The 24,371-nt window shown below is 43.6% G+C and overlaps 1 protein-coding gene across 3 annotated transcripts in view; it reads right to left on the reverse strand.

Annotated features, from left to right (window-relative positions):
• Positions 1 to 24,371, reverse strand: part of ADAMTSL1 (ADAMTS like 1) — a 1,022,249-nt gene that overhangs the window by 309,420 nt on the left and 688,458 nt on the right. The window contains exon 1 of one of the 3 annotated variants that reach the window (XM_040417240.1): positions 13,026 to 13,138. The exons of the other annotated variants lie outside the window; for them this stretch is intronic. Coding sequence (XP_040273174.1) covers positions 13,026 to 13,088 — 63 coding nt within the window. The 5' untranslated portion in view covers positions 13,089 to 13,138. Of the gene's footprint in view, positions 1 to 13,025; positions 13,139 to 24,371 lie in introns of those variants that run through there. 3 annotated transcript variants of the gene reach the window in all.

Consider the following 24,371-nt stretch of genomic DNA (forward strand, 5'->3'; position numbering starts at 1 on the left):
GACACCATGTCCCATTTGAAGCCTCCCTGATTCAACCCTAGAATAGAAACTCCATAAAAATGACCCCATCTAAGAAACTACACCCCTCAAGGTATTCAAAACAGATTTTACAAACGTCATTAACCCTTTAGGTGTTCCACAAGAGTTATTGGCAAATGGAGATGAAATTTCAGAATTTAAATTTTTGGTCAAATATTCCATTTTAATCCATTTTTCCCAGTAACAAAGCAAGGGTTAACAGCCAAACAAAACTCAATATTTATGGCCCTGATTCTGTAGTTTACATAAACACCCCATATGTGGTTGTAAACTGCTATACGGGCACACGGCAGGGCGCAGAAGGAAAGGAATGCCATACGGTTTTTGGAAGGCAGATTTTTTTTTAAAATATAATCTTTATTGAGATTAAGAAATCTTTTCTTTTCAGTGCAGGTGTCCACTTTTTCACAAGTAAACTGCGCATGTTACAGATGTTGTACATAGTAAATAGTATAAATGATAAATGCATCATTAGTACAAGCCCGCACAATTGTGTTATGAATGGAAGGCAGATTTTGCTGGACTGTTTTTTTTGACACCATGTCCCATTTGAAGCCCCCCTGATGCCCCCCTAGAGTAGAAACTCCAAAAAAGTGGCCCCGTTTTAGAAACTACGGGATAGGGTGGCAGTATTGTTGGTACTAGTTTAGGGTACATATGATTTTTGGTTGCTCTATATTACAAGGTAACAAGAAATAGCTGAGGCAAGGTAACAAGAAATAGCTGTTTTGGCACCGTTTTTATTTTTTGTTATTTACAACATTTATCTGACAGATTAGATCATGTGATATTTTTAGACCAGGTTGTCACGGATGCGGCGATACCTAATATGTATACTTTTTTTTTATTTATGTAAGTTTTACACAATGATTTAATTTTTGAAGCAAAAAAAAATCATGTTTTAGTGTTTCTATAGTCTGAGAGACATAATTTTTTCAGTTTTTGGGCGATTACCTTGGGTAGGGTATGATTTTTGTGGGATGAGATGACGGTTTTATTGGCACTATTTTGGGGTGCGTGTGACTTTTTGATCGCTTGCTATTACACTTTTTGTGATGTAAGGTGACAAAAAATTGTTTATTTAGCACAGTTTTTATTTTAAATTTTTTACGGTGTTCATCTGAGGGGTTAGCTCATGTGATATTTTTATAGAGCCGGTCGATACGGATGCGGCGATACCTAATATGTATACTTTTTTTATTTATGTAAGTTTTTTTAAAACAAAAAAAATTATGTTTTAGTGTCTCCGAATTCTGAGCCATATTTTTTTTTTTTTTTGGGCGATTGTCTCAGGTAGGGGCTCATTTTTTGCGGGATGAGGTGACGGTTAGATTGGTACTATTTCGGTGGGAAAACGCCTTTTTGATCGCTTGCTGTTGTAATTTTTGTGATGTAAGGTGACAAAAAAATTGTTTATTTAGCACAGTTTTTATTTTTTATTTTTTACGGTGTTCATCTGAGGGGTTAGGTCATGTGATATGTTTATAGAGCCGGTCGATACGGACGCGGCAATACCTAATATGTATACTTTTTTTTTTCCCCTATTTTTTACTAATTTTTTTTAACTTTATTTGGGGAAAATGACGTTTTTGTTTATTTTTACTTGAAACTTTAAATTTTTTGGAGGGAAAACTTAATTTTTTCAACTTTTTTTTTCACTTTATTTTTTTGTCCCACTTTGGGACTTGAACTTTTGGGGGTCTAATCCTTTACAATGTATTCCAATACTTTTGTATTGGAATGCATTGGCTGTATGAGTAATACAGTGAGTATTACTCATACAGCTTCCGGCCTGTGAGATCCAGGGGGCTGGATCTCACAGGCTCGTCACCGGAAGGCAGCGTGATGCCTTCCTTAGGCATCTCACTGCCTTCCATGCCACAGCCGATCGCCGCCGCAAACCGCAGGTCTGAATCGCCGACACGGGGGGGGGGGGGGGGGGGGGGGGGTACTGCTCAAGGTGCCTGCTCAATGATTTGGAAATGTGATCGGAAATACACATGACGTACCGGTACGTCATGTGTCCTTAAGTACCAGGACAACATGCCGTACCGGTACGTCATGTGTCCTGAAGAGGTTAAAGGGGTTGTTTGTGTGTTTTATATTGATGACCTGTCCTCAGGATAGGTCATCAGTATCTGATCGGTGGTGGTCCAACTCCCAGCATCCCCACGATCAGCTATTTAAAAGGACCTGTGGCCTCTTCCTAGGCCAGTGAAGTCATGTTCATCGGTCACATGGACTAGGCGCAGATCAGTCCTATTTAAGTGACTGCAGTGGACAGCGCGGTGCTTGGTATGCTGAGAGCCCCGCAACCTCTTCAAACAGCTGAACGGAGGGGGGCAGGGAGTCAGACTCCCACCGGTCACACACTGATGACCTATCCTGAGGTGTCACGATCAGTGTGGGGGGAAAACTCCACACTGAACACAGGAGGGAAGGGGAACAGTAACTGGGCCTGGAAACTAGGGAAGGAACAGGTCACCTCCTAAGCAACCCTAATCCGGTCCCTAACTAGAAGGTAGGAATATTCATATGCCGAATACCTAGGCCCTTTTATCCCTATAAGGCCCTGGAATGAGGTTAGGACCAGAGACAATTCCTCCCCAGATGGACAAATGGAAGTCTCTGTCTCAGGCCCAGATACAAACAACAGGGAATATAACAAACACAATACAATTAGAAAAGACAAACTTAGCTGAAAGTAGAAAACTGGCAACTCCAGAAGCACCACAGAGTACAACCGACCAGCTAGTCAGAAGTCAGGAAGAAAATCTATAAACTGCACCTCCAAAAGTGAGAAGCGACTACTTATGGGAAAGGTAAATTACCAACAAGCAACACCTGAAGCAAGGGGTGTGGCATTCACCAAAACACAACAAGATCCACAGGGAACTTGCCAATTTAACCCACGAGTTGCCAGTCTCTCCGATCTCCTGGTACCTGCCACGGGAACGTCCGTGACATGAGGATAGGTCATCAGTATACAACCCCTTTAAGAACCAGGAAACGTGAGTCGCATTCATCAGTAGACCTTTGCTTATAGGTGGACTTTACGAAGAAAACTGTCCAAGGAAAAAATTGACATATGACTACCATGAGCAATATGTATTTATATGTACATTATCAAAGAGCGTTATAAAAAAAACACCAATCACAGCACGGGTTTTAATCCATACAACCCTATTTGAAAATGAACTCGTTGCTACGGCCAACAAAGGCAGTTTTTTCTTGTAGACAGTATTCCTAAATCTGCCCCAATGTGTACTTAGACAGTCCTGGGGGAGTGAGGAAGGGGGTGGCCCACGAAACGTCCCATCTGTGTATGATCATTCTTGATTCACCTCCCTGTGAATTACCTACTTGCAGATGTAGACTTGTCTTCCACCTTTGGACTCATTTGGACTTTTTATGCCTTTGTTATGTGAAGCAATATTTGGAAGTGCATTTTCTATGAGTTTCGGAGCCTCGTGAACTACCACGCCGCCATTAGGTAATCCACTGGCTGTTGGCATTTTGATTTATTGTGGGGTGAGAGAAGGGAGCACAGGAAGGCACTAGGGGAAAGCTGGACAGGGTGCTAGATGTAAGAAGTGCACCATGCTGTTCTGCTTTACTTCATGAGAGAAGACAAACATGTCATATATGACATACGGTTATAGCCTACTTGATGGATGGGGTCTCAAGTGTCAGATAAACTGTTCCCAAAGGCTCCAGAGAAGTAAATCTGGAAATAGATGCATGTATTAATGCAGAATCATACTTATAATAACCTAAGGGGCGGGTTTAGGAAAACTGTCTACAAGAACAGCTGTCTCTGTTGTCCACAGCAACCAGTCACAGCCCAGTTTACATTTTTAACAGCAGATACAAAATAAAAGCTGAGCTGTAATTGGCTGGGCAACAAAATTACCACTTAGTGAACAAACAAAAAAATAAAGGGGCAAAAAAAAAAACATGAGTGTGTCCTTCATATTTTCCATAGACGTTTACCTAACATCTGGAACTACGTTTTTACAGCAAAAAACACTGGTGCAAAAAAATGTTAAAATGCAGAAAAACACCACTAAAAAACAATGGGGCTATGATAACCATGCATGTCACGCATGATTTACGACAAGGTGTATGTCATAGAGATACAGTATATCAAAAGGTTTGACCGGTGGAGATCTGAATGCTGAGATTTCCACCGACTGCTAGAACGAGGAGAGACGTCCTTCTCTGCAGAGGATGGAATCGAGATGGGCCCACAGATTTTCTATTGAGCCCGTCTCCTGCAGTGAGGAGAAAGAGCAAATTATGCAAGTGCTTCTCTCTCCTTGTTCTCCTTTTCAGAACCCCACCAAGCAAAATTTTTGACATGACATGACATACCAAAAGTTTTTGAAAACTCAGTAACCCTTTAAGGTTGAACATTTCTGTAGGATAGATTCTCATATAGGACAGAAATACTTGCATGATGGACTATAAGTGAGCTGTATGAATGACTTCACTCCAAGATGTCCAAAATCTATTGTAGAAAACCCAATCTAAACTCAACAGACCTTAGGTGAAACTGTGTATGTGCCAGTCATACCAGACTCCTCATGGCTATGATGAAGTATGCTGGAACTGAGGCATATTCTACTTTTGTTTCAAGAAAAATATATGAGAATTTGAAATGTGAGAAAAACCAAACCCAATGTTCAAATTCACAACAATGTTAAAGTTGGACAGTTCTGGTGCATGGGTACAAAGAAAGGGCTATCAAAGGTGATATCATCTACCAACCACTTGGTATATCAATAGAAATAAAAGAATCTACAAAGAATCTCAATATAAAAGGGGTTGTGCCATTATCCCATATAACCGACTACGTAGTGTGGATGCCACTACGTAGTGTGGACACTACTTAGAAGGAGAAATTATCTGGTAATGACAAATTCCCCTAAAAAAGTAGCTGCTTGGGAAGCCCCCATACACATTAGGTTATCATGAGATCCTGCCAAAGTGATGTGGGTGAACTGGTTTTGCCAGTAGACTGCAGATTACCTAGATTGTGTTAATTAGATTAGTAAGCAATAGTAGGAATATTACATGAAAATCTTCTCTTCAAGCGAAAATTGAAAGGAGTCTGAAGACTGAGACATACTACCGATGTGGTCAGATGATAATAATTAGTGCTTCTGGCATACATTTTATTCATCTTTTCCAGAATGATAGGAACAGCGCCAATAGATGATCAAACGGTTCTCTCAGGATAAACCACTTGAAATGAAATCACTTTATTTTAGATTAAGTCCAGAGCCATGAATGGATCCCTGGTGGTCACATATGTCCTCACTGATCTGTCACTGCTAAGCATACTAGGAGACTGAGGAACCATGCTAGAGGCCCGTCATTCCCATGAAGACATTTCTACAAAGCTTTACGTAATTGTCCTGGCACAGGCGTCACGCTGTTTGGCTCACATATTCCAACCATGCTAGCCAGGGTTTCCAGATTTAAAACAGATTCAGAAAATCAAAAATGCTCTTCAAGTTTATATCCAGACAGCCGTGTATGATTTCAGAAATAAATTAAATCACAGCTTTACGTTCATAGAGGATTTCTACACAGGGATTTCCGATGTTTGTTCCTCACAAGATTGCAGAAACTTGTACACTGGTGCTAAGGAGCACCTGAGAGGATTTGGTCCATGTGGAAACATCTCAGAAGTAGTGGAGCTATACTTTTCTGTCTACATCTCCTTCCTTTTCGATTCAATCCTGGTTTGACCAAAAAAGAAAAATCACCATGTAAAGGCTGCACTTTATCTTGGAGAAGGGTAGTAATGTCCTGGTGGCATAACTAGATAAAGTGATGCAACTTGACCTATAAAGCAGGGATATTGAGATGTGACTGTCGCTTTATGAACTGTTCTTGAAGACCATGGATATTCTTCTGAAGTTGATTTTGCCAAGGCAGCTAAAGCTGTCCATACATGTTACATGTCAGTGAAACCGAGAGAATGTGATGGAATCCATACCATGTATAGTATTTGGACAGCCTGACTGTCTGGACCAGAGATGGAGATGTCCAGATACTGTAGATTCCAACCAATCGAATGCTTTGCTTGGACAGAGAAGAGGCACCGGAGGAAGCTAGCAGCCGCTCATCTCACTCTTCCTATTGAAGCAACGTGCCAGTTTGGTGACCTGAGTTAGGCCTCATGTACATGGCACATACACATATGGTATCTGGTATCCATATCTCAGTGGACTTGCATACAGCACATGATAAATGTCCCCTATTTAATTCTATGGGCTAATACTCTACTGGGGGGTTCTGTCCTTAGGAAGCACATGGGTGTGGAATGCTATGTTGTGGAGGGGTTCTCCCTAGCATTACTTCCAGAGGTGCTTCACACTGTGGCACATGTAAATCTGTAGACCCCCAGTGCACTCAATGCACCACTGAGTCACCAGGGGAAATAAATTGTAAGCCCCACTGGAAACAGGAAGTGATACCATACAGCAGAACAGAGAGCAGAGTGGGTGAGGGGTCCGTGGAGGGACACCCCACTAAGTTTGACTCCTTTTAACCCTTTTAAAGTAAATGTGAGTAGAAAAAAATTAACAGGTTTAATAAATCGTGAGCTGAAAATGAAGTGGCTTATACAACACATAGGAGGGATTTATCATGAGGGGAATATCTGAAGTCAGTTTTGCTTGAGTCTACGTTGTCGCACTTTAGGCCACATTTATCAAATGTTACATGTTGTTTGATAAATGTGCCTTGTCCTAAAGGGGTTCTCCGGGCTTTTAATATTGATGACCTATCCTCAGGATAGGTCTTCAATATCAGATCGGCTGGGGTCCGACACCAGGCACCCCCGCCGATCAGCTGTTTGAAGAAAAGGCGCGCGCCGTGCCAGCGCTGCCTCCCCTTCACTGTTTACCTTCTCGCCGTTGCATCTACAGCGGTGAGCAGGTGTAATTACACCTAACCGTCCCATTCATTTCAATGGGACGGATCGTTCCCATACACTTTTATAGGAGCGATCCGTACCATTGAAATGAATGGGACGGCTTGGATGTAATTACACCTGCTCACCGCTGCAGATGCAAGGGCTAGAAGGTAAACAGTGAAGGGGAGGCAGCGCTGGCATGGTGCGCACCTCCTCTTCAAACAGCTGATCAGCGGCGGTGCCTGGTGTCGGATCCAGCCGATCTGATATTGCTGACTTATCCTGAGGATAGGTCATCAATATTAAAAGCCCGGAGAACCCCTTTAAACTTAACACTTTTGCCTAGAAAAGCTCCTCCGGTTTTCCTACTCCACCTTTCTACTGAAGCGAGACTGCGCCTTTTTATTTATTTTTTATTTTTTTGCGACTTTTAAAAAAGTGTCACTGATAAATCTGGTGTGAAACTCATTAACGTAGCTTACCAAACCCACTTTCCTGAGTGGTGTAAAAATGCAAAAAGTCGCTAAATGTTTGTACAAGTGAGCTTGAAAAGTCGCAAAAGCCCCATTTTGCAACTTTTCGAAGTCAGGAGGTGTGGAAAAATGTGGGCCATAAGGTTTTAACAAGCTACTGTATATGAAGATGTAAACAGCTGCTAAATCATCTAACACTGAAATCCAGGAAACCTACATGCAGACATCTAACAAAACAATAAAAAATAATAAAACCCAAACTTTGAAATGCATAGGCTTTGTTTTAGAGACGAGGAAATGGTTAAAGTGTATCGTGCAAAGGCCCTGGGCAAGGTTGCCTGATAGATGCAAACTGTTACAGGCGCTAGATACACAGTTATGTCTACCCAGGGGCAGAACAATACGTAGTAACAATATTGTCAGTGTGAATGCGGCATGCTGTCTGCTGCAGGCAGCTTCACACCGTGACACTTCCAGCCCACTCCTCACCTAGCGCTCCGGTGCACGCCGCATGCTAGCCTGTAGTTAATAGCATTACTAGATAGCAGAACTGCTTGCTGGTATTCTTACTTGGCTCCCTTTCAACTCTAGCATCCTTTCAAGCTAGACTGCAGTGTAGGAAACTAGCCATGAACCAGATCCGTACCTGCATTCCCCAGGAAATGAATATTTCCCGACCCAACGCAGGCGGAACGTTACACACTTTACCCCGGACTATACTGTTACTGTCCTACTGAATATGCGCAGTCCCTCAGCCTTCACCACATATGTCCACCAGCCTATGAAAGGTTCCGTTTCAGAAACCTGCCTTCTCTCAACAACAAGTCTGGCCATGCTATACTTTGTCCTTTGTGATGCTGGGAAAGCTGGGTGACGTTAGTTGTCTTGCTGCTTTCAAAACCCTGGAATGGCCAATCTGTCAACTTATTGCATGACTAGTATATTCTAGCCGCTTTCACGCCGTCAGTGTTTGATCAGTGATTTATATTGGTGAATGTGAGCCAAAACCAGGAGAGAAACATTAGGTGTTGACCCGCTCCTGGTTTTGACTCACAGCCCCTGATGAAAATCACTGACGAAACACTGACTGTGAAAGCGGCCTTACCATTCAGGATGCTAGGTGACATCACTTGTTCATCACGGGGAACATTTTGGGTGCTGGCCTTTTCCATAAGCAGTAATCACTAAGCCGCTCTCCTATCTCATAAGAGAGGGCACCTCAAGGACCTAGAAAAATAACTGCATTAGCCAGAAGCCTGGGCAAGTACACTGTGCCTCACTGCACATGTGCCAGAAACCTGGGTAAGTACACTGTGCCTCACTGCACATGTGCCAGAAACCTGGGTAAGTACACTGTGCCTCACTGCACATGTGCCAGAAACCTGGGTAAGTACACTGTGCCTCACTGCACATGTGCCAGAAACCTGGGTAAGTACACTGTGCCTCACTGCACATGTGCCAGAAACCTGGGTAAGTACACTGTGCCTCACTGCACATGTGCCAGAAGCCTGGGTAAGTACACTGTGCCTCACTGCACATGTGCCAGAAACCTGGGTAAGTACACTGTGCCTCACTGCACATGTGCCAGAAGCCTGGGTAAGTACACTGTGCCTCACTGCACATGTGCCAGAAACCTGGGTAAGTACACTGTGCCTCACTGCACATGTGCCAGAAACCTGGGTAAGTACACTGTGCCTCACTGCACATGTGCCAGAAACCTGGGTAAGTACACTGTGCCTCACTGCGCATGGGACAGAAACCTGGGTAAGTACACTGTGCCTGACTGCACATGTGCCAGAAGCCTGGGCAAGTACACTGTGCCTCACTGCGCATGCGCCAGAAGCCTGGGCAAGTACACTGTGCCTCACTGCACATGTGCCAGAAACCTGGGTAAGTACACTGTGCCTCACTGCACATGTGCCAGAAACCTGGGTAAGTACACTGTGCCTCACTGCACATGTGCCAGAAACCTGGGTAAGTACACTGTGCCTCACTGCACATGTGCCAGAAACCTGGGTAAGTACACTGTGCCTCACTGCACATGTGCCAGAAACCTGGGTAAGTACACTGTGCCTCACTGCACATGTGCCAGAAGCCTGGGTAAGTACACTGTGCCTCACTGCACATGTGCCAGAAGCCTGGGCAAGTACACTGTGCCTCACTGCGCATGCGCCAGAAGCCTGGGCAAGTACACTGTGCCTCACTGCACATGTGCCAGAAACCTGGGTAAGTACACTGTGCCTCACTGCGCATGGGACAGAAACCTGGGTAAGTACACTGTGCCTCACTGCACATGTGCCAGAAACCTGGGTAAGTACACTGTGCCTCACTGCGCATGTGCCAGAAGCCTGGGCATGTGCACTGTGCCTCACTGCACATGTGCCAGAAACCTGGGTAAGTACACTGTGCCTCACTGCGCATGTGCCAGAAGCCTGGGCAAGTACACTGTGCCTCACTGCACATGTGCCAGAAACCTGGGTAAGTACACTGTGCCTCACTGCACATGTGCCAGAAGCCTGGGCAAGTACACTGTGCCTCCCTGCGCATGCGCAAGAAGTTGAACACAATAGCGCATCCGAAAGATTTTGTCCTGACATATGATTATGTTGAAGAAAGCCATTGGAGGTAGGATTAATGTGCAGACAGCGTGACCTGACTCCTCGGCGTCTCCACCTCCATGACTACACACAGGCAATCTTCATATGGCATCAAACATTTTATCAAAATGGGGCAAGTGCCTAGAGCAGCTTTAGTAGGTAGTGGTGGTGGTTTGGGGCAAAAAGTTTCTGACAGGTTCCCTTTAAAAGGGGTTTTCAATACTTTAGACCTGATGGCCAATCCTGTGGGCAGGTCATCAGTATCCGATACCTGGGACCGATCAGCTGTTTTAGAAGGTACCGGTGCCCTCAGTAGTGCAGCAGCCTTCTCGCAGAGGATAGATCAGTATTAAAGTCTCAGAAAGCCCCTTCATTCTCTATGTGGACTATGTGCTCTCCGCATCCGCATTTCCAGCGCACGGCACTGAACTTCCGGTCCGCAGCTCCGCGAAAAAATTGAGCATGTCCTATTCTTGTCCGCAGCTGTGGACAAGAATAGGACTTCTCTATTTAGTGCCGGCCATGTGCGTCCCGGTGTATTGCGGATCCGCAATACACCACGGACGTGTGAATGGACCCTAAAGCGCAGAGATTGAAGGAAACACCATTACCCAGCGTCAGACTGGCCCACTAGAGTACCAGAGGATCCCCCGGCGGGTCCAGGCTCTGATACCATAGTGGGCCCCAAAGGTCCAGTAGGAAAAAACATTTGGCTGCCTTTGAAGCCAATCACTTGCCAGTCTGACCATTACCCAACAACCATGCAGTGTCAGTAAGACGTGTTAACCTCTTCATCTCCTCAATGTGCAGTATTTTATAGTAGGATTAAAGGGGTTATCCATTCCCTATAATGACCCCCAGAATGCCTGGGCCCCTCCTCTAGAGCATACTTACCTGCTCCCCCAGCACCCACGTCCCTCCGGATCCCTGCACAGCATCTCCCATAGGGTGACGCTAGGGAGGCTGGTTGCCCCGTCTCTGGATGTTTTGATCCGCGCAATGGGGAGATGCAGCGGCGGCCGTGCAGGGATCCAGAGGGGCGCGGGTGCCGGTAGCAGGTAAGTATGCTCTAGAGGAGGGGCCTGGGCATTGTGGGGGTCATTATAGGGATTGGATAACCCCTTCAATGGTAGTTACATTTTTTTTTTTCATTATACTTTCAGATTCCCTCAGTCTTCTGGCATCGCCCCATTCCTACGGTGAGTGTTGGGGGGCCACGCAGCCTGGCACTGCAGATGTGGGTGAGGATCTATCAGGTAAGTTACTATTTTAAGCCAATATAAAACCTATTGGAAACCCCCTGTATTTTTCCTGCCTGGTTTCCTGGCAGGATCTGTCACCCACCGAGGGGCCTCCAACAGGAAGCATGTGCTGTATGTAAAACAGAGTGTCCTTCACAGAGAGCTGTCGGGGTCTGGTATAGACCCCCTACCATCTGGAGCTCTGCCTGGTCACAAGTCACGTATACTTCATGTCTCCTGCCACTGGCATGTGTGCCCAGTGAAGTCAATAGAGGGATACAAGACGGGTGCATTCTGCACCCTGATGGCTTCTGCACTAGTGTTCGTGCCAGTCTGTCCATGTCTTCGGTATATGGCAAGATTAACAGCACTGGACCATCAGGATTCATTGGCATCTCTTTGAAAACAGATCTGGCAGAGGTGCCCCAGGTTTGTTATAAACCCAAGTCATGACTGTAGTGTGAACAGGGCCTTAGAGATGGAGCTAACAATGCCACGCGTATCTATAGGGCAGCAGGACGTAGAGTTTTGGATACTTCCCTACACGGTTTTAAGTTTGGTGGGGTAGTTTCATTTCTCAGAAACGTGCGCCAAGGCCGAGACTCCAAGCTTCATTTCAGAAGTCAGCGCACACCTGGTAAATAACAAGTTGGCAAACTGAGACTTCTTATAAAAAAAGTGTCCAAAATCCTCTTGGATCGGAGTGTGCTGCAATCCAAGCCCCCCAACTGCGGCTCTGGAGACGTCTGGTAGGCACTGCCAGCTGATACTGAGGGCAACACGTGAGGTTCTCCACACATTCCTGGGTATTTCGTGTCCTGCGAGATCCCAATCAGGTGGCACCCAACACATCAGATGTTCTTCTCACACAAGTCCAAGGTCATGTCCAGGGATGATCCAGGTGCTGCCCGAATAATAGTACCCTGCTACATGGGAACCTGGCAGGCAGCAGGGTTCTGACCTGAGGTCCTTGGCATCTCACCTACATGGGCACCTGTGGCCAATCTAAGAGCTGCCAGCCCAGAAGGGTCCAGATCGCTGGTTATACCAGGCACAGGCCTCCTTGTGATCTGAGCTTAGTATAAAAAAGCTGAGGATTACTATAGAGTGAGTTTAATGCCCACTGGATTACTTGAGGGATGCCAATCTGGTCTGGCACAGATACCATAGTAAAAGATGCTCATCACAAGGTACTGGAGAAAGGTAATCATAGTCCATATATCAAGCTAGAGAGATCATGGGGACTACAAATCCCAGCAAACCAATGCTGACTGTGACATGCTGAGATCTTTAGTTCTGTAACTGATTCCATACAGAGGATGCAGCCTGGCTGGCCACGTTTGGTCGCTCCTGGAGAACTACAAGTCCCAGGAAGACTGACATAGCCTTCTAGGACTGAGAAGCAACAGGAGAATACAAATAAAAATAAACACTTTACGAAGAACTACAGGTCCCAGCAACCGTGATTCCTAGTCCGAATGGCTCCCACAACATACTGTTGCAAAGAACCCTGGCTGCTGGGACTTGTAGTCCAACAAGATATGAAGCAACAGAATGGCGATGCGGAGTTTGTCAGCTCCTGAAGAACTACAGGTGCCAGCCACGCTGATGCCTGGACTGTACACAGACACGAACCTGCTCCTGTGAAGCCAGCACCTTCACTGCCCAACACCACACAACTGAGCTGGCACCAGGTAGGGGCGCCCGCCTGTCACCACAACCACAACCAGTGAAGAAGAGCACTTACCAGGAGGAGGCATGCCACAGCCAGCAGCAGAGTGCCACTCACCGCCTGACGGCAGCACTCCATGGCGAGCGGGAGGGAGCTGTGCTACACTGCTGCTCCGGGCTCCGCACACATCTCCTCAGCCAAGGGGCGTGTGGTGGGGGGCTCGGTGGAATCTCTCCGAGAGCGGGCAGCCAGCCAATCAGCCTGCTGCTAATCACACCAAACCCAGAGGGGGGAGAGGGGGCAGCACTAGTGCCCTGTACCAACGGCGGGGGGGACCACTGCCAGAGAGATGCCTGTCTAATACATCTATCTGATCTGTCTGTCTATTATCTATCTATTAATCTAATATCTATCTATTATCTATCTATCTATTAATCTAATATCTATCTATTATCTATCTATCTATCTATCTATATCATCTATATTATCTATCTATCTATCTATCTATCTATCTATTATCTATCTATCTATCTATCTATCTATCTATCTAATATCTATCTATCTATTATCTATCTATCTATCTATCTATCTATCTATCTCCTATCTATTATCTATCTATCTATCTATTATCTATCTATCTCCTATCTATCTATCTATCTATCTCCTATCTATTATCTATCTAATATCTATCTATCTATCTATCTATCTATCTATCTATCCATTATCTATCTATCTATATCATCTATATTATCTATCTATCTATCTATCTATCTATCTATCTATCTATTATCTATCTATCTATCTATCTATCTATCTATCTATCTATTATCTATCTATCTATCTATCTATCTATCATCTATCTATCTATCTATCTATCTATTATCTATCTATCTCATATCTATCTATCTATCTATCTATCTATCTATATTATCTATCTATCTATTATCTATCTATCTATCTATCTATCTTCCATCTATCTATCTATCTATCTATCTATCTATCTCATATCTATCTATCTATTATCTATCTATCTATCTATCTATCTATCTATATTATCTATCTATCTATCTATTATCTATCTATCTCATATCTATCTATCTATCTATCTATCTATCTATATTATCTATCTATCTATTATCTATCTATCTATCTATCTTCCATCTATCTATCTATCTATCTATCTATCTCATATCTATCTATCTATTATCTATCTATCTATCTATCTATCTATCTATCTATATTATCTATCTATCTATTATCTATCTATCTATCTATCTTCCATCTATCTATCTATCTATCTATCTATCTATCTATCTATCTATCTATCTATCTATCATCTCATATCTATCTATCTATCTATCTATCTATCTATCTATCTGTCTATTTATCTATCTATCTTCCATCTATCTATCTATCTATCTATCTATTATCTATCTATCTATTATCTATCTATCTCATATCTATCTATCTATCTATCTATCTATTATCTATCTATCTATCTGTCTATTTATCTATCTATCTTCTATCTATCTATCTATCTCATATCTATCTATCTATCTATTTAATATATATCTATCTATCTATCTCATATCTATCTATCTATCTCATATCTATCTATCTATCTATCTATCTAATATCCATCTATCTATTATCTATCTATCTCATATCTATCTATCTATCTATCTATCTATTTAATATATATCTATCTATCTATCTCATATCTATCTATCTATCTATTTATCTATCTATCTATCTATCTATTATCTATCTATCTCATATCTATCTATCTATCTATCTATCTATCTATTTAATATATATCTATCTATCTATCTCATATCTATCTATCTATCTCATATCTATCTATCTATCTATCTATCTATCTATCTATTATCTACCTATCTCCTATATATTATCTATCTATCTATCTATCTATCTATCTATTTAATATATATCTATCTATCTATCTCATATCTATCTATCTATCTATCTATCTATTTATCTATCTATCTATCTATCTATTATCTATCTATCTATCTATCTATCTATTTAATATATATCTATCTATCTATCTCATATCTATCTATCTATCTCATATCTATCTATCTATCTATCTATCTATCTATCTATCTATTATCTACCTATCTCCTATATATTATCTATCTATCTATCTATCTATCTATCTATCTATCTATCTATCCTTCTGTCTGTAGTTTTCCAGTGATTCTTGCACTGCTCAGTGTGGAGCTGGGTTCTGAAAATCGTATAGCTGGACCCATTCACTTCTAGAAGCAAGCACTCCATCTTGTGGATGTTTTGTTCTGTAGTCACATTTTTTCCGTCTACAATCAACTTGTTGCCTTAACATAAAAGTATTTTGTGTCTTTTTAGCTATGGATTATAATATGACATAGATATGAGAGAACAGCACCTCCAGACTCCCCCAAATCACATAAGGAAGAGAGGCGGAAAGATACTCTTGAGAACATTTTTGCTTTTATCACATTCAGTTTGGGATTTTTTACTTGTTTTCTAATTAAAATTCAATGACCTTTCAAGCAGAGTCCATGAAATTGCGAGGCTGCCTAATACTAGTAAGGATCTCCTTACGTGATGTCCTGTGATCTCAGAAGCTCTGCTACCCTGAACCCTGAAGGCCATGACCTGCTCTGTGCCATGGATCCTAGAAGAGTTCCCAGCAGATGTGTGATGCTCTCCATTCACTGCTCATTTTTTTTCGGAAGTCCCATAGTGGTGAATGGAGAGCACACTGTGCATACACAGCCACCTCTCCATTCGCCGCTATGGGACTTCCAGAAATAACTAAGCCCGTTCTGGAGATAGGACAGGGTACCAGAGGTGGGACCTGCACCTATATGACACTGATGGCATATCCTAGCAATATGCCACTATTGAGATGGGAATACCCCTTTAACACAGCGCTACAGTCCCCAAATTTGTGATATTTTTTCAAGAAAATACTTCAGGGAGACAAAGTACCAATAAACAAGTGGCCAAAATAATAAGTTGAAGCAAAATGCTTCAAATTCAGTATTTTTTAAAATGATAATTAAACTCTGAAGCATATTTTTAACTATGTGTGAGCCTGGCCTTATGATGGCTATATACTATATACTATAGCTGTTTTCTCGATAGGGAGAGGCAGGGATGCTCCTTTCTGCTGCCTGAGACGAAAACTGAAATGACGCATGCTTGGAAAACATTACATATAGTGCTACAAAACATACTGGTAAATGTAGCAATACAGTTGAATATGCAGAGATGAACGCTTCCACAATGAAATCACTAATTGCCCAAGACCTTTCCGCTGCCCCCCACTTATCTCTACCTGGTGCTGCCTGAGGCAATTGCCTCACCTCGCCTCATTGGCGGTGCACCCCTGGGGAGAGGGGAATAAGCCACTGTCAGACCCCTATGGAAGCAGCTTATACCCCTTGAGAATAACAGGTTCGGCCATGTTGAAATATACCCGACCCTTCTTCACCCCAACAACTGCTGTTGGGAGAGAATCAGGACAACCCCATAAACATTAGATGGTTGGCTGGTCCAGTCAAAATTGTTGGTCTTGGAGACATTCATCTTATGAGTATGGCCAGATTCAGGGTCCACAGGATGATTTGGGGAGAGAGAGCTTGGTGGAGATTGTTGCAGAACCCTCTATCGTAGAGCTCACTATGTTAGGGCTCATGTATAGACAACCCGTAAGTTATATTGAGCTGTATTATGGTACCCATAGACTGTTCCTCTGTGTGTCTCCAATTTCATAATCACTGGTCCATCAGACATCATATTACAGAGCTATTCACTATGATAGAGGACCATACAATGGCATACCACTTAGTATCATGAAGCCCCAATGGTATGTTCTGATTGGGGGTTGTTGTACGTGTAACTTGTAGACACCTTCCAAAGAATAATGAGGTATAAATGTTGGGGGTCAGGCTAGCTGAACCCAGGGCAGACAAGGTGATGCCGCTCACAAACAAAGGATGCCTAAGTGGTGCACATCAAATACTTTGGGACAGTCAGGAGGGTCACCATCACAAGGCGTGCATTGTATATGATGACAAAGTTGTGATGCAAGCCACTTCCAGCACATGTGTAAAGTGGAGGTCACTGAGACTCTACAAATGAGCATCATATACACAGCACGCTACACTATCACTAATAAACCTGCTGGTGGGTCTCTCTTCAGTAGAATGTATTATGAGGCAGAAACTTGGTTGAAACGGAAAAGTATTCCAGAATTTGACTTAGTGGTTATCATTTCTTTCTGAGCGCAGCCTCCACCCTCCTCCCCTTGTTCTTCAGAACAGTAGCTTTCTTTGTAACCGAGCTCTGTTGTATTCTAGAGGGAAATATCTACCCAGGAATGCAGCAATACGCAACATGCCTGCCACATAACTAAACCCAGCTCTTCACTCATCAGAACAGGGTTTCAAGACAAATAAAACCTATTCGAGGTCTAAAGTGTTTGGACTTTTACATACCTGTTATTATATCATTGGGAATGAGAGAATTCTGCTGCAAGCCTGTTGTAAGTATCTCTGCTCTAGAGGAAGCAAGACGTATGGATGTCATGTTGAAGTAACACATAACGCAGTAACTAATTCTAAAACTATGATAGCGATATCTTATTACTCTTAAAGGGGTTGTCAGAGTTTCATACTGATGACCTATCTTCAGGATAGCTTTGGCTCAAAATCAATGATGGAAATCACTGACCGAACACGGTGTGAATAAGGCGTTAGGCTATATTATGGGAACATCTACTGGTGAAGGCCCAGTCAAGAGACTGAAATCTTAGTGTAGCTATCTGTATACAGAGGTATTCCCTCTGTTGTATCCTGTGATATCTGTCACTAGCAATGTGCATCTATGTCTTATTGGCCTATATACTGTAAGCATCATTTTTAATGGCTCAGTCATGCTCAATTCAGCAGTACCAGGGCCAAATCTGTAGGACCTTGCTTAGGACTCCCACAAATTTGACCTTTAACATTTTATCCTGTATAGTAGTAACAGATAATTCAGAGCAGCACCATGCACCTTATATGACTCCCTCGGAATGCAACAGCTTGTCCAGACCACCGATGGATAGGTCATCAGAATCTGGAGGGGGTCCGACACCAGGACCCCTCCCGAACAGCAGCTTACCTGTTTGCTGCTGCCTTCCCCAGCTTTTCCTAGGCCAAGTGAAGCCATGTTCATTGGTTACATGGCCTCGGCACAGCTTAGCCCCATTGAAGTGAATGGGGCTGATCTGCGATACCAAGTACAGCCACTGTACAATGTACTGTGCTGTTGGTGAGCTGAGAGAAGATGGCAGCGCTACTATGGGCGCTGGTGCCTTTTCAAACAGCTAATCGGTGGGGGTCTTGGGTGTCGTCAGGATAGATCGTCAGTAAAAAAAACTCTTGGAAAACCCCTTTAAGGCAATAAACATTATATAAACATCAGCCAATTCTGCCCTCTAATGTCATCTGAACCTCAATGTCATGGTCTCACCTGCTTGCTGCTCTCCTTCGTTTGACATGTGCTGGCGGCCATCTTGGGTCCTGGGTTTCTTGTAGCCTTCCACCCTGCGGCTCCTCCTTCCCCTGGGAGGAGCTGGATGCCTAGCTCATATATATAGGAGGTCTGTGGCTTCAGTTCCTTGCTTGGTCCTCTTGTGTTCACATGCTTCTAAGACTGCTGCTGCTTCTGGTTCCTGATCCTGGCTTCGTCTGACTACCCTGCTGGTTCCTGATCCTGGCTTCGTCTGACTACCCTGCTGGTTCCTGATCCTGGCTTCGTCTGACTACCCTGCTGGTTCCTGATCCTGGCTTCGTCTGACTACCCTGCTGGTTCCTGATCCTGGCTTCGTCTGACTACCCTGCTGGTTCCTGATCCTGGCTTCGTCTGACTACCCTTCTGGTTCCTGACCTCTGGCTTCGCAAAGACTCTGCTCGGTTTCACCATCCGTTTGGACTTTTGCTTTACAGCTTTATTTTCAATAAAGCCTTCTTATTTTCACTTATCTCTTGTTGTACGTCTGGTTCATGGTTCCGTGACACTCAAACTAATCTGTATGGAGGTGTAATGACCGTCCCCCGACAGCAGATGCTATGGCAAAGAAGGATGGGGTATGTTGGATTTCAGTCAGCCCAAACCACCATCAGAGGTGCCTATATTTCTCTCCCCATTGAGAACACATGCATGCTTGGCCAAGTCAATTATGGATGTGTACTAATGATGAAACTCATTAACATAGGAAGGGCACCACCAATATAATGAATAATAATATATGGTTGCTGTAATGCATGTAATGGAATTACAATAACTGAACTCTACAGTTGATAAAACAACCCAAGAGGTCTAGTTAATATTCCTTATACATCAAATGGACTACAATATGGCCAAAGGCAACTCAACAAAAATCCATTATTATAATATGACATGATTAAACATTAATTTAAAAAAATATACGACTTGGCATCCAATGTGCAAACATGACATAATATAAAGTGCCAGGGCTTGGCAGTGATATAAAGTGCAAAAAGTATTTACAACTCGGAAAAGTGCCTTGAAAAATATGCCGATCTCTTCAAAATGCTGTGACACTAAGCCCCTTGCATATGGCCACCATAGATCATGTGCGGATTCTTCCGGGGTAAGATTTTTTCAGTTATGCATGTGAGTGGGAATTCTGCAACTCCGAAAAGATTGTATAAAGAAAATGTATATAATGTTAACATATTGTATAAAAAATTGTATGGGAAAATGTATGTAAAATGTATATGATGTTAACATATTGCTAGGCCTGACAAAAAGAAGCTTCCAAATAAATGGGACCAAGAAGGTGTTACAGAAGTACTGTTTGTAGCAGGATCTTCCAAATTGTTTAAGCATGACTAATGTCATAAACTTTAATTGGGCATCATAAATTACAAATTATAATGTTTTAATTTATTAGCTTTTTCACTCTATGTCGCCCGCAGGTGACTCATGTACTTTGGCAATTAATAAGTCATGCACGTGATATTTTCTCCTTCTAATTTTTCGACTGTATTTTCCTGTTAATCAGTCAAGAAAAATAACACAGAGGAGAATGATTATTGCATGAGACTATATATTTGAATAACATTTCTGAAGTCTTCTTTGGGGATAGGCACTGTATATCCATATGACATTTATGTTTGATTACATCATATATATGTGTAGTTTTTTGGCTAGAGTTTTGTTTAGTTCAAGTTGAAAGATGACGTTACCTATAGTAGTACTGTACTACATTAAACCATATTAATTATTAAACCAAACACAATGGGAAAGATTTACTAATAGTGGTACACTTTACCAAATTTACCAAACACCGGCGTTTTTCACTGATCTATGATATTCCTTGCAGGGGTGCACCACCAAGGAGGCCAGGTGAGGCAATCAGCAAAATGGGGGGCACCCGAAGGGCCATGGGCTGAAGGGAAGGGGTTAGGTTAAGAAATTAGCATTGAGGAAGGAGGGGCGCAGTTTCAGTTTTCGGCTGAAAAGAATGTCCTTTTAGCCACTGTTGGGTTAGTATGCTTAGGCTTACTTGTAAACTATATAGGAAAGCACATAGGACTGCACTTTCCTATACAGTGGGCCACCACAAAAATGCAGATAAGTCACACAGTATACATTTTTGTGGCACAGTGGCTAAAGGGCGACATATGCTAGGAGACTATATGGGTATAAGGTTGCAAGCATCAATGCCTTACATTGGAAGTATACATTAGGGAATACTACTGATATAGACCTCTGGAATGATGCTCTGACACAATGTGAACAAACCCTTGTGAATATTGAAGCTCCTAAATTGCCTTGATGTTTACCATATTGGATGTCAACTAGTGATGGACGAACATCGGCCGGGACGATTCGCGAAGAAATGTTAGCAAACCGCAAGTTCGCGGCGGTCCCCATTGACTGGATACAATTTTTAATGTAGGCCACTGGAGTACAGGCCCCAAGCATTAGGCATTCACCGGACAGAAAAGAACAAGTAATTATGTGGCTGGAGGTATATTAGATGGTCATTGGATATCAATTTTACTGCAGGCCAGTGGACTACAGGCCCCAAAAATTATTCATTCACCGTACAGAAAAGAACAGTTGATAATGTGGCTGGAGGTACATTAGGCGGTCACCGTATAACAATTTTACTGTTGGCCAGTTAGATTGATTTACAGGCCCCAAAAATTATGCATTCACCATACATAGATGATCAAGTGATTATGTGGCTGGAGGTATATTAGACAGTCAATAGATATCAATTTTGATGCAGGCCAGTGGAGTACAGGCCTCAAACATTAGGCATTTACCGGACAGAAAAAAACAATTGATAATGTGGATGGAGGTACATTAGGTGGTCACCGTATAACAATTTTATTATTGGCCAGTTAGATGACAGGCCCCAAAAATTATGCATTTAATGTACATAAATTATCAAGTGATTATGTGGCTGGAGGTATATTAGACGGTCAATGGATATCAATTTTATTGCAGGCCAGTGGACTACAGGACCCAAAAATTATTCATTCACCGTACAGAAAAGAACAATTGATAATGTGGCTGGAGGTACATTAGGTGGTCACCGTATAACAATTGTACTGTTGGCCAGTTACATTACAGGCCTCAAAAATTATGCATTCACCGTACATAAATTATCAAGTGATTATGTGGCTGGAGGTATATTAGACAGCCATTCAATATCAATTTTACTGCAGGCAAGTGTAGTACAGGCCCCAAACATTAGGCATTCACCGGACAGAAAAGAACAAGTAATTATGTGGCTGGAGGTATATTAGACGGTCATTAGATATCAATTTTACTGCAGGCCAGTTCAAATAGATGTCAAATACATATGTTTAAAAGAAGAAAAAATATAAAGTTGGATTAAAAACATGGCTAACGAAATCCCCCCTCTTGAAAAAACCCCGAATGATAATAGTTGAAGTTCCATAACACGTGGTCGTCACAGGTGTTGAATTCCTCCGAGGTCCCAAACATTAGGCATTCACCGGACAGAAAAGGCCTTTTATGCCGCTGTGTTTACCTAAGACAGGGTGTTCTGGGTGGTGGCGGATATTTGTGGGCTGTCATGAGGAAATTCAATTAAACGTGGTTGTCACAGGTGTTGAATTCCTCTGAGATCCATGACTCATTCATTTTTAGAAATGTGAGGTAGTCCACACTGTTGTTAGCTAGGCGAGTGCGCTTATCGGTCATGATCCCCGCTGCTGCGCTGAACGTCCTTTCAGACAGGACACTCGACGAGGGGCAAGCCAAGAGTTCCATGGCAAATTGTGCCAGCTCTAGCCACAGGTCAAGCCTGCACACCCAGTAGTCAAGGGGTTCGTCGCTTCTCAGAGCGTTCACATCGGCCGTTAACCTGATGTAGTCGGACACCTGTCGGTCTAGGCGTTCCCTTAGGCTGGATCCAGAGGACGGCTGTCGATGGGTTGGTTGCAAGAATGATCTCATATCTGAAGTGACCAACACATCTTCAAACCGCTGTCACAGCGGACGGGATCTCAGATACACAGATAAACCAACAAACCAGTTTCTAGGCGAGAAGCAGGGGAAGGGTCACATCCTAGCAAATCCCTGACTTCTCTCCCTACACTGCTAAGCCCACATTCAGACCTTGATGGTAGGAATAATGTGTCCTCGTGCCTGGGCTAAAATACCCTAGAACCCCTGAGATGGTGAAAAGGGGAATAGGAGCAGCCTGCTCCCACAGAACCTGGAGGGGACAGATGACACACAAACAACCTAGACAGCAAACAACAAAAACAGAAACCAAACTTAACTTATCTGAGCTAGAACAGACAATCCTTCCTTCCTTGCTTCCAAGGCCAGACTGATTTCTATAACCCGCACAGAACACTGGGATTGAGTGAGATTTAAACCAATGACCCCACCCAGTGCACCTGAAGGGAGGCGGATCCAGCACAACTCCAAAACAAAACAAAAAACTAAACACGTGCTGCTATTCTGGCCGACCTCCGCACATAGTCAGAGCAGGGCATGACAACCGCCCTCTTCTTGCATGTGCTGTAGGTTTAGTACTCGCAACTGTTTCTCTGTGGGTGGAAATTCCTCTGCCAGCGCCCGCAACATCAGAATCCAGCATCTCTTGCAGCAATGCCTGGAAATGCTGCATTCTGACAGCCCTCTGTGATGTCCGCCATTTTGTGTTTGTACCGGGGGTCTAAGTACGTTGCCACCTGGTACTGGTCCTTGCCCTTTATGCTTTTTTACGGGGTCCCTCTTAAAACACTGGAGCATGAAGGCCCCCATTTGCACTAAATTGGAAGCGGTGGAGCACCCTGGCTCCTGCTCATCGCCCAAGAGAATGTCGTCCTCGGTCTCCTCCCCCCAGCCACGGACAACCCCAGGGATCCCCGAAATGTTTAAAGTCTCCCTCAAAGACTGCTCTTCTTGCTCCTCCTCTTCCCCCCAGCCACAATCCTCCTCTGACTCCTCTTCAGACACCTGCTGACTTGTCTCAGATGGAGTAGCCCACCCGGGAATTCATTCAGCATTGTGACTTCTTCATCTTCCAGCTCCTGCTCCTCGACAGCTTGATCAATGACACGACGCAATGCACGCTCCAGAAAGAAGGCGAAAGATATGATGTAACTGATGGCGCCCTGGCTGCGACTGACCAGTTTGGTGATCTCATCAAATGGCCGCAGAAGTCTGCATGCGTCGCGACTGGAGTGGTGAAAAAAAAAACAAGCTCCCAGAACCTGTCCTGCCGCAGAGTTCGTACAGGTAATCATTAACAGCACGTTTATGCTGGAGAAGCCTATCAAGCATATACAAGGTGGAGTTCCAGCGGGTTGGGCAGTCACAAATCAGACGTTTGACCGGCAAGTGGTGTCGCCGCTGAACGTCAGCAAGGCGAGCCATGGCCGTGTAAGATCTTCTAAAATGGCCAGAGATTTTCCTGGCCTGCCACAAGACGTCCTGGACCCCGGGGTATTTGGCAACGAATCGCTGCACGACTAAGTTCAGGACGTGTGCCATGCACGGCACGTGTGTGTTTTTGCCCTGTTTCAGCGTGCTCAGCAGATTGGCACCATTGTTGCACACCACTTTACCAACTGTCAAATTAAGCAAGGTTAGCCACTGATCGGCCTGTGACTGCAAAGCTGAAAGCATTGCAGGACCTGTGTGGATCTTGGCTTCCAGGCACAACAGCCGCAGCACAGCATGGCAACGTCTCACCTGGCACGTTAAATAGGTTCTGGGGAGCTTGGGGGGTGCAGCGGAAGAGGCGGTAGCAGTGGAAAAGGAGGAGTCAGCCGAGGAGGAGACGGAGGAGAAGAAGAGGCAGGCCTGCATGCAATCTGTGGCGGTAACACTAAATCCACATGG

This window comes from Bufo bufo, chromosome 2, assembly GCF_905171765.1.
Source record: "Bufo bufo chromosome 2, aBufBuf1.1, whole genome shotgun sequence".
Taxonomy (NCBI): Eukaryota; Metazoa; Chordata; class Amphibia; order Anura; family Bufonidae; genus Bufo; species Bufo bufo.